At 42.0% G+C, this 11543-nt stretch overlaps 1 protein-coding gene across 1 annotated transcript; it reads right to left on the bottom strand.

The window, feature by feature from the left end:
• Positions 1–332: 332 nt before the first annotated feature.
• LOC110334080 (serpin B6-like) lies at positions 333–10820 on the bottom strand. The gene is made up of 7 exons (XM_021215934.1): positions 10775–10820; positions 7973–8147; positions 5287–5439; positions 4098–4215; positions 2601–2743; positions 1136–1291; positions 333–835 (listed from the first exon to the last, which is right to left on the bottom strand). Exons 2-7 carry the CDS (start codon positions 8135–8137, stop codon positions 443–445), a joined length of 1128 nt encoding a protein of 375 aa, XP_021071593.1. The 5' UTR covers positions 8138–8147; positions 10775–10820; the 3' UTR covers positions 333–442.
• Positions 10821–11543: the final 723 nt, after the last annotated feature.

Here is an 11543-nt window from a genome sequence, read left to right as displayed (position 1 = left end):
TGAGTCCTGGTACACTGTATTTCTGTTTGCCCCAGAATGATACCTGAGCTGCCCACAGAGACTGAGTTTGTCCTCATGGCCACTTTCCCCCAGAGCCCTGCACTGTACATATTCTCTCACTAAAGTGAGATGAGATTTGAATGCAACTGAGTGAAGAAGTGACAACATCACCATTTCTCTTGTGTTGGCATACATGACTCACTGAAGAAAGCCATAACATTTTACAGAAGGTATGAGCTCTGTAGCCAGCAATACCACCTCCCCCCAGATGTGCAAATCCAGATAATAGGTAAAGCCTTTCCACGAGACAGACACTCAATTCCAAAGGTGGGATGCCATGGAGCCGTTTATTTCATAACTGTCATTGCACATATGGATAAGATAAAGTGGGTCACAGGCAAACCATGTAGAGCGGTAAAGTACTGACAGAAACACATTTCCCTCAGGGAGTGGAGAACCGGCCAAGGATCATATTATTTTTGGCCACAAGGATAAAAAGAAAGGGGTGGTTAGCACGGAAGATGTCGGTAGTTGGTGGTGGAGCCATCATCACAATATCTGTGGCAACTGCAACCTTTGTGCCCTTCTCATTCACTTCCATAAAGGCCTTATGTATGACCTTGGACAGAAACAACCCTTGCTTGGAAGATATTCCAGAAAAGTCTGCTCTGCCCTCCTCAAAGACATCAGTCATGCCCATCTTGTAAAGAACATCGTTCAAGTCACAGGTCTCCTCCAACTTAAACCGTGGGAGGAAAACCTCCACCTCTTCTTCATTCATCTTGTCCAGATTTGTCCACTCTACAAATTTCTCATAAGTCATTTTCTTTTCCAGCTAGAAAAGAGTTCAAAAGTTTAGGACAGTTCTGTCATACACAGCATTTTGGAGATGACTGTGAATCTCTACAGTGCCCAGGGAAGTGTGACTGTAACTTAATTTGGTAATTGGGAAGGGCTAGGAACAACTCAGTGGCTATTGTTTCCCAAGCTTGCTCCAGGCCCTAGATTCCATCCGAGCCACACAAATGAATATGAGACAACAACGTGATCATGGGAGCCCAGGAGAGCTGCCCTGGTGGAAACCCACTGCCATTCTTTCTCTCTTGCAGCTTTATCAAAGCCCCATGCTTCTTACCATTCTCAGTTCAACATCTTCATCTGGAAGCATGATGATCATGTTCAGCTCATTGCCAACATAGGGAAGCAACAGAATCTTGGTGGATATCTCATCCACATAGGTTATCTTAAAGGTAGACTTCTGAAACATCATTTGCACAGGTTTCACCTCATTCTGTAACAGTAGGTAAACACTAAGTTGGAACAAGGCCCAATGGGTAAATCCAACAGGGGAATAATATTATGATGTCTGGGAACACTTTTTTTTTTTTTTTAAATTTTACTTGTAGGATATTCTATCAGAACGCGATCTCTAAACTTCTGAAAATGTTTGGACTTCACATATCCCTGAATGTCAGTACTTCAAGCCTTGGTCCTCAGAGTTGAGCTTTGGAAATGGAAGGGATTTTTTTAGAAGGGATTTTCAAGAGGAGGAACTTCTGGAACAATATATGTTATAGCCTATTTGATTCCTGCACTTTGAAATTCCTTGGTATAGCTGCTTTACTTACAAGCCTTACCTGTCCTGATTGACAGTGATGTCCCACTTTCAGTTGTTTGAGACCAATCGTAACACCTTCAAATAAATCTGTGCAAACTTATTCTTGATTTCAATCCGCTAAACAATTAAGCTAGGTAAACAATCCCTTGTCTTCCTTGCCTCCACCCCTCATTACCCTCTAACTTATGTGGTGTTTTATTTTAATATGCCCTATCCTGTATAATATTTTTAACTACAAATAGTATAACAGACAGTGACTTCAATGACAACTCTCCTTTATAAAAAGGACAGGAGAAGTTGTGGGGTGATGGACCATGCCAACAGACAGAACTGGTAAAGGTACTACCAGGTTTAGAACCCCAGTAAGTTTCATAAATGAGAATGGCAGAAGTTCAAATTATTTCTGACCAGGTTCCTGTCATGGAGCACGTGACCACAACACCCAGTAAGAGGACCATAACAACCAGTCATTTCTGAATTTGTTAATTAGGATACCATCCCTGTGCCCTCTAGTTAGTCTGGCTAAGGGTTTATCTATTTTGTTGATTTTTCGCAAAGAACCAGCTCGTGGTTTGTTGATTCTTTGTATAGTTCTTTTTGTTTCCACATGGTTGATTTCAGCCCTGAGTTTGATAGTTTGATTATTTCCTGCCATCTACTCCTCTTAGGTGAATTTGCTTCCTTTTGTTCTAGGGCTTTTAGGTGTGCTGTCAAGCTGCTAGTGTATGCTCTCTCTAGTTTCTTTTTTTGGTGTGTGACAGAAGCAGGCCCAGCCTGATAACCATGTAGCCTGAAGCCATAATTGCCAACTTTTGAAAGAAAAAAAGGGAAGAGAGAGGCCCCCAGGCTGTGAAAGAGTCTTGGATGATAAATTGTCCAGGTGCATGAGAGGCACAGGGTTCCACAAGAAGTCTCTATATAGAAGTCAGTGTGAACAGAGGACCTTGCCCAGTAATATCCTTAGTTACTGTACTATAGTTACCTTGCTGACTTTGAAAGGCATCTCCCTGGTGTCCTTTTTATTAAATGGCTTCTCCCAGTATCCTTTAAAGTAAAAGTCATTAACGAGGACCATCCTAGTATTTGAATTCACTGAACCTGGAGATAGCAGGTCTTTGATTTTTTCTGAAAAAGGAAATGAACAGAAACAACAATAAAAAGGTAATTAAATATATGATGGTTTGGATGAGACTGGCCCACATAGACTCATATATTTGAATGCTCAGTCCTCAGTTAAATTGTTTTAGAAGAACTAGTAGGTACAGGATTTTTGGAGGAGGTGTATTGTTGGGTGTGGACATTAAGATTTTAAAAAACACACAGCAGGTTCACTTTCCCTCTCTCACTGCATATTGCCTGCCAACCAAGATGTAAAGTTCTTAGCTACTAGTCCAGCACCATGTCTGACTGCTTCCTGGCATTTTGATCATGATTTAAACATATAAGAACTATAAGCAAGTGCCAAGTGTGATGCTTTCTTTTATAAAAGTTGCTTTGGTCATGGTATCTCTTCACAGCATTAGAACAGTAACAAAGACAAGAACCAACCAACTATCAAGCAGAGTAGCCTGATACATGCCAAGGAATCCTAGGCAAATTGTGCAACATCCTGCTCTGGTCAAGAGCATAGATAAGACCTTTCACTTCTTTCAATATAAAGGGACACTTGTCTTTAAAGCAACAACACTGCCATCAACAACAAGAAAGCATGGGTTTGTGCCAGCATGGTCTACAGAGTGAATTTTAGGACAGCCAGGGCAACACAGAAAAATCCTGCAATAAGAAAAGAGAGAATTCTGATTCCTGATTTAGAGCTAAAGATGCAGATCAATGTTAGAGTACTTTACTTTGTGCTAGGCAAAATATTGCTTAGCATACTCAAATCCTTTGGTTCAATACCCAGGCATGTCAAAAGAATTCCCGATTTAAAGAACAAATGGTCATTAATGATTACATTTGGATCACTTGTGAAGGAACTAAAACTATGATTATTAAGAATAGACTAAAAAGCCAGGTACGGTGGCATACACCTTTAATCCTAGGACTTGAGATACAGAGGCAGTCAAAACTCTGAGTTTGAGTCCAGCTTGTTCTACTTAGTGAGTTTCAGGATTGGGTATAGAGAGAGGCCCTGTCTCCAAAAACAAAATAAAAGGAGAGACAGGAATGGTCAGGCAAGTACAGGTGCTTGCTACCAAACCTGAAGAATTGAGTAGAATCCCTAGCAGCCACTGGTAGAAAGAGAAAACCAACTCTTGTGTGTTGTCCTATCTACAGTTATGCATTGACATACACAAACTTACAACAAACAAACAAACTAGCTAATGTACCACTTTTTAAAATGTATGTTAACTGCTTAGAGGGATGGGGTATGGCTCAATGGCAGAGAAGATCTTGCTCAGCATTCTCAGGGCCCTGGATTCAAATCTCAGCACACACACAAAAAAAACAAATAAAAATAGAATAACTCTGTGTTTACCTTCTGCATTTTTGGCTACCCAGGTGTTGATTTGCTGTCGGGATTGCTCTGTATCACCCTTAAAGTCCAGTTCTTCTATCTCTGCTTTGTAGAACTTTTGGCTGGCATCTTTAAAAGACTGAGACATAGTAACATAATTACATGGTCATGAGAGTGTTTAGCACCAACAGCCTCCTTCCCTATGCACGGAAACAGAAAACCAGATACACAGATGTGATTTGCAAACAAATATACAGAAACAGTTTAAAAATCTAGCCTTCTTGCTTCTGTCTTTCTTCAACCTTAGTTTATAAATGAGGTTAGATGCTGGTTCGAATAAGAATCACTAAAAAACATGGCAAATAGCTGGATCTTTAAGATAGTAGTAACTGAGGCTCAAGGAGATGACTGGGAGCACAGTCAGATGCAGTATCATACTGCTGTCACTGCAGCAGACCATGACACTGATAGAGTGAAGGTTAACTCCAGAAGTGCTATGGCACCTCTGTACTGTTTGTAGGCTGCACCTTTTATTGAAGATTTTCCTGATAACATAATACAAATTTCCACCACTTAAAATAGTGTCACCTATAGCCACAGACACAAGGGAAGTCACCAAGGAAACTATGAAATTGAGTATATCATGTTAACTTAGTTTACTTTATCATGTGGAATAAAAATAGCTATGTGTCACATGGTCACCACGTGAGCTCAGTTGCAGGGGATGAGAAATTCACAAAAACACTGACTATTCTAGGGTGTGTTTGTTGTTGAAGTAGTGAAGAATTGGTGTGGCATGAACAAGGCCTTAAATGGAAATGATCAGCAGCACAAGGCAAATTAAAGAACAAGCCACTTGCTGATATAATCTAGGAACACAATGCCATTGAGGACCACCCACATTCTGCCTTGTTACAACACAAAACTCGGCACAGTATAAACGGTCTGAAACTTCCACTATGTTTACAGTGTATATGGAATAGTTTCTCAATATTTCTATGAAACAGCTCATCTCGCAGCTACATACTTAATTCCTCTTTGCGTGAAATGTTTTTAATTTTTCAATTGTGTCTTTATATGGGTAAGGCAAATGTACATTTCTTGTGGGTCTGTGCCTATGTGTTGAAGGTAGGTAAATACCTGTATAAGCCTATACAATGGCTAGAAGATAAGTTCAGCTTAATGTATCTGAGTATTACATGAAACTTACTGCTTTAATATGAAATGTCTTTTCTATAAAGAGCCTGTTGTCTGTTTTGAGTATGATCCCAGGATCAGTCTTGTTCACTTCATTGAGAAGTAAATGGAAGTCCTGGTGGATATCTTCACATGGATCACTGCTGCCTTTATCCAAAGAAAGTGTCTGAAACCAAAACAGATTAAAAACCACTTCATTAAGCCCAGCTATAGGAAATGAGTCACCACCAAACTTATCTTCATAATTTCATAGATCCCTGATGCCACTCAAAGAACAACCCAATTAAAGATGAAGACCTTGAAGTTTCTCTTTCTAGGGACTTCCACCATGCACTGTCAGCACTAGTCTGAATAGAGATGGCACTTCATGGTCACTAATGTTGCTCTTGCTGCAAGCATGACTACCAACCAGAACTGCTATCATTCCAGGACAGGTGACTTATGACCTCAGGCCATGCACTCTATTCCCTGATCTTGGTCTAGGCTGTCTCCAACTATTTGACCAACAGAATTGAGGGAGTAACATGTTTAAACCTGGGCTTTAAAAGGCCTGACAGCAGCCAGGATTCATCTCTTGTTTTCAGCTACCTTGGTGGAAGGAAATCCAAGCTACATGGAAAATCCCGGAGTTAATGTCACCACACAAAGCTGCTTGAAAGAGAAGCAAGACCCCAGCCAAGAATGAACACCTGGCCTGACAAACACAGAAGGGGATGCACACAGTCAGAAATTGGATGGAACATGCGGCCCCCAATGGAGGAGCTAGAGAAAGTACCCAAGGAGCTGAAGGGGTCTGCAATCCTATAGGTGGAACAACAATATGAACTAACCAGTACCCCCAGAGTTTGTGTCTCTAGCTGCATATGTAGCAGAAGATGGCGTATTCAGCCATCATTGGGAATAGAGGCCCCTTGGTCTTGCAAACTTTATATGCCCCATAGAGGAGAACGCCAGGGCCAAGAAGTGGGAATGAGTGGGTAGGGGAGCAGGGTGGGGGGAGGATATAGGGGTCATTTGGGATAGCATTTGAAATGTAAATGAAGAAAATATCTAATAAAATAATTAAAGGAAAAAAAAGAGAATGAACACCTGGAAGCCAGACCTTAGATACAGTTCCTTAGACATTCTAAACCTGCTGAAAAGCTATATAAATAACTTCAGGTACTCCCATTGGAAACAGATGAATTGTCAATCACTAGATATGATATTTTTGGAAATAAAAGAGAAAGAATGAGAGAGAGTTTAAATTGAAGGCAAGCCTCTAGCCTCTAACTCTCACCGGTAGGAAAGCAGGCAAAGTAAGAAACAAACACATATGTCTTATAAAAAGCCTTTGGATTAGCAAGAGGTAATCCAAAGTTCAAATTTATGGCTTAAGGTGGCCATCGATAAGAAAGACTTGCATCAAACACAACTAGAAATAAATGAAGATATCCCTAGTCTTGGAATACAGGAGACTGGACATGCCCACTTGACTGTGAATCAGAATTATTACAGTTCAGAGGCTGCAATGTGTCCTTTCTCCCATGTTCTGAATGTATTGCTCCAAATTGGCATCTGGCACATAGTTCCTCAGTATATGACTATATCTGGAGCTAAGTTTTTACAAGGTACAATGAAGATAAAAGGAAGTTGTTAGTGTAAGGTAAACCCAATCTGTATTCCTAGAAAAAAAAGTTGAACATGACCTAGACATCCATGGGAAAAAAGATGCCATATAAGCCACAGAAAACCAGATTTCCACGTACTGGATTTATAATACCCTGTTAGGAGCGACCTCGCTTGCACATTAACTGCCTTGTCAGCCATAAGTGCTTACTGGAACAAAGTCCTGGCTTCTGTGGGAAAGTACTAGCCCAGTTGAGAACAAATAGCTATAGATCTTGAGAACAGGTACTTGGCAACCCATTCTGTTCTGTTCTTCCTACTGAATTTTTTTACCCAGCCAATATCCTGTTCTTGAGAACAGGTGTATTTGCAGCCCCCCTTACCCCATGTCCTGCTTCTATGAGTATATAACCTGTGTGGGAACAATACAAATTTGTCAGCTTGATCAGACCTCCTGATTTGCTGTTCATTCCTCACCATTTCTTGTCCCCCCATTCTCTCCACAGGTGCCCTCCAAGTCCCTGTTGACTGCCCCATGGGCGGGGACAATACCCACCATCTAGATTTACCAGAAAGTACTCTGTTATTTAACCCTCCCTACCTGTTGTATTTGTTACATAGTCCTAGTTGACACTTCATGGAGTGTGAACTGTACTTATCCCTGCCTTATTATGGAGCAGCGTGTCTTTGAAGTTCATATACTTCTGCAAATAAATTACTGCACTTAACAAGATTCCCAAACATTCTATTTCTGGTTTTCCAGATGAGGGTGAAGCCATTTGGAGACAAAAGTCAAGATACTATGCGGAGAACCTATTTGTAGGAGGGTTGAGACCTAGTAGCACCAGACAACAGACAGTGGAGGGCCTGGGGACCTTGGTGCCATGCCCTTGTTATTTTTGCCCCAAATTAACCCTCACATACACAGTAACCTCCAGAGCATCTGGATGTTACAGCTAGGGTTCCATCCAGCATGGTAGTGCATCCTGCCTATCACATCTGCAGTCACACCCCTATGTCATATTGGAGTATGAAAGTTAGCTCAACTGACAGTTCACATTATTTATCTGCTGTGAAATAATGCTCCTTACCTGCCTTATCTGCCTTGCAGTGTTTCCTGTTGCTCCCAATAAGGTCATGCCTAGGGATGAAGCAATGCTCAGGGGTGATAATAATATATTTTTTGAGGTGTCGTCATCCAGAGCTTTCAAAAGTTTGAAGGCAAATTTAGCATTTAATTTCGGCAGAGGATCCATGATGGTGAGACTGAAATGAGGAATTACAATAAATATCACATAAACACAGGTTGATATATAGGTTTGCGCTTCATTCCCTCCAATACTGTCATACCCCAGTGAACAAGGGGCACACACACACACACACACACACACACACACACATACACACACACATAGCACAGAAAGTACATTTCACATACAGAAAGTGTTCATCCTGATCTACATAGCAAGTTCCAGGCCAGCCAATGCTACATAGTGAGACTCTGTCTCAAAACAACCACACACACACAAACACACCCCCACACACACATACATACACACACACACACACACACACACACAAACACTACAAACAAACACATAAAAATAAGAACTTTACATGCATACTCAATTTTTCTAGTCCAATGGCATAATACCTAACATCTTGTCTCTTTCAGGAGGGGATTTGTGAAGTAAAACATCAGAATGCTTGGAGAAAAGAACTCATACCCTCATAGAGAAGCCTCAGATATCCTAATGTCTTGTTGCTCTCTGTTCACAACTCATCCATGTTGCTGAAATGAGTATTTCAATTGCCTATCCATTTGAAAGCACACAGGAGGATCTAGCAATTCAAGAGTATGCCCTTTTTGCTCTGGCAGTAATTTTGGAAGTACTGCTGGTTTATCACAGACTAACTCTGCTCTCTTCTTCCTCTTCCTCTTCCTCTTCCTCTTCCTCTTCCTCTTCCTCTTCCTCTTCCTCTTCCCCTTCCCCTTCCCCTTCCCCTTCCCCTTTCCCTTCCTCCTCTTCCTTCTTCTTCTCCCTGTCTTCCTTCCTCCCCCTTCCTGACTTTTGCCAGGAGCATCTCAATCTCTAAGCCTCATAACATTCCTCNCCTTTCCCTTCCCCTTCCCCTCCCCTCCCCTCCCCCTCCCTCTTCTCTCTCTATCTGTGCCCTCTGTCCCTTCTCCCTGATCCTCCACTTTTTTCTCTGCATTACCCATTTGTCAGCATTACCCATTACCCATTTGTAAAACTCTTAGCCTTCTTTCATTTGGGACTTGCTTTCTGGCTTAGCTCCTTTCCTCATTGCTGTGATAAAATACACTGAAAAAAAGCAACTCCAGTGAGAGTCAGTTTTGGCTCCTGGTTCCTCATGGCAAAGACATTAGGGAGGCAGTGCATAGAGGGAATGGTTCACACTGCATCCATAGTCGGGGCCATGGTCAGGAAATGGTGCTGTCCACTTTGGGTAGATCTGTTCACATTGTTCTAATTTCTTCTACTGTAACAGAAAATTCTATCCCAATTAAAATAATAACCTCCATGGGTAGGGGGAGTAAAAAGCAACTCATAGTGTGCTTAGATGACCATTTCCTACGTAATTCTATATTCTGCCAATCTGACAAATAACACTATCACATCAACTTTCTCCATTTCCAAGCACACACAGAATTGTGTGGCAATTTGGAACACGCCTTCTGGGCTCTAAAGGGCTGACTAAGAGCATTATCTCAGTTGTGGGGAGACAGTCTCTTGACCAGTTTGTTCTCTGTTTACAAGAACAGTGGGCCAGTACACAGATGGGAGGTCTACAACGACTGGTTACCTGATCCAACCCAGATCCAGCAAGCTTGAAAACAGAGCTGTTGATCTATGTGATCCTGTAGCATCTACCTGCCATTTTAGCCAGATAGTGGGTAGGTGTAGGGGATTCTGTTGACACTATTCTTCTAATCCCTTCTTGTGTTACAAGTCTGAGTTAGCTGTAATTAACTTAACTGTAAAAGATACTTTGGACCAGGCCTGGTGGTATATGCCTTTATTCCCAGAGGCAGGAGGCAGAGGCAGGGGGACCTCTGAGTTTGAGGCCACCATAGTCTACAGAGCAAGTTCCAGGACAGCCAGGGCTACAGAGAGAAAGCCTGTCTTGATCAGCAAAAACAAAAATCAACTAACCAAGCAAGCCAGCAAACAAACACAGAAACAAAGGAATCTAAGAATCTTTAGAAGAAAACCCCTATTTTCCTAGAAATAGGTGGTACTCCAGGTAGGGTTTCCTATAATTTCCAGTATTATTGACACCATGGCAATGCTCATTTTCTGTACATTTAATTCTCAAAACAATGATAAGAGAAAAAGTAGTTGCAGGCCAGTTATTGTCAGAGCACTTTCTCAGCAGAACACATTTTGCCTGACATGAGTTTAGTAGTAAACACATCAAAATGATCTCAAAAGCTCCCCATGAGTCTCCAAAGAGTTGAGTTTGAGTCTAGCTTTCCAGGTTAGACCACAACAACTCACAAAGACCTGGACACTTTCCAGAGAGTCTCTAGGAAAACAAATCCAACACCCTTGTCAGTTATTCCCATGCATCTCTGGCCCAAGACCTTTGAGAAACTGAAGCCTGTCTCATGTATCAGGAGTTCAGGATCTCAATATCTGGGCAAGCAGAGTCACATGTGGCTCTGGTTCTGCACACCAACCCCAACAGTGCATAAGCCCCCTTTCAATGGGTGCTCAGCAGATGCTCTTGACAACTGAGCCAGGGGAGGGACCACAGGAACACAAGGCAACTCACATGTTCTGTGGAGTCATGTGTCCTTGAAGCAACCTGGCAGTTTAGGAAAGAAACCCTAGCCCTGATCACAGAGCTCTAGCGGCGCACCACACCTGTCTTCGCCCTCCTGAGTCCCCAGTGTCAGGCACCAAAGCTGACCCACTGCAGCAAAGGCTGCAGCAGAGGATACCCAGACCTTAGCCTCACCCTTGAATATGGAGCTCAGCAGAGATCTGAAGGCTCTAACTGTGCCCCTGGCTTCAAATACTGGCTGGGCAGAGAGGTGGGTGGAGTCTGAATCTCAGGGCAGGTACTGGGCTCTGGTGTTAGGAAAGACAAAGGTCAAGATTTAGTGACCTGAGCCCAACAATGCACCCATCCTTTGGCTCTGGGCCATACCACCTGCCATTAGGCAGCTAATCCTTTGGTTCCTGGATGCCTTTACTAACTACAAACTCTAGAAAAAACAGGGAGGAGATCGAACCCAGGCTGAACTCTCTGGGTGGTTTCCTACAGAAGACTAGAGTGCAGTCTCTTCAGCCTGTTCACTCAGCCGTTGTCAAGACTGAGTGGCAGATAACATTAGCAACATCAGAAGTGTGCAAGCACTTAGCGGGCAAAAATGGGATAAAGCAGAACAGAATTTGAAAATGTGAGATCGGATAGAAGACTTTTACTACTGGGGTTGGCGAGAGTGTTTGCCCAGCACTCACAGATAAAGAAACAAATACATGAAATGAATGAATGAATTAAGAAACACAGGTAAGTGTCCCAAGACTCTAATACTCTTCTGTTCCAAAGTAATTACACTCAGAAAAACATAATTAGTTGAAAAAAATCCAAAATATAGGAATATAATTATCTGTATTTTCTACTCATAAA

Source organism: Mus pahari, chromosome 16 (genome assembly GCF_900095145.1).
Source record: "Mus pahari chromosome 16, PAHARI_EIJ_v1.1, whole genome shotgun sequence".
NCBI lineage: Eukaryota > Metazoa > Chordata > Mammalia > Rodentia > Muridae > Mus > Mus pahari.
The sequence above is the reverse complement of the archived record's forward strand: the minus strand, read 5'-3'. Positions and strand labels throughout refer to the sequence as shown.

Excerpts from the sequence above, each read along its gene's own strand:
- LOC110334080 (XM_021215934.1), bottom strand. The coding sequence starts at position 8,137 with ATGGATCCTCTGCCGAAATTAAATGCTAAATTTGCCTTCAAACTTTTG. Across the intron at positions 5,440-7,972 it reads CTGCAAGGCAGATAAGGCAG|ACACTTTCTTTGGATAAAGG; the intron begins GTAAGGAGCATT and ends TTTTGGTTTCAG. Across the intron at positions 4,216-5,286 it reads AGACATTTCATATTAAAGCA|TCTTTTAAAGATGCCAGCCA; the intron begins GTAAGTTTCATG and ends ACTATGTCTCAG.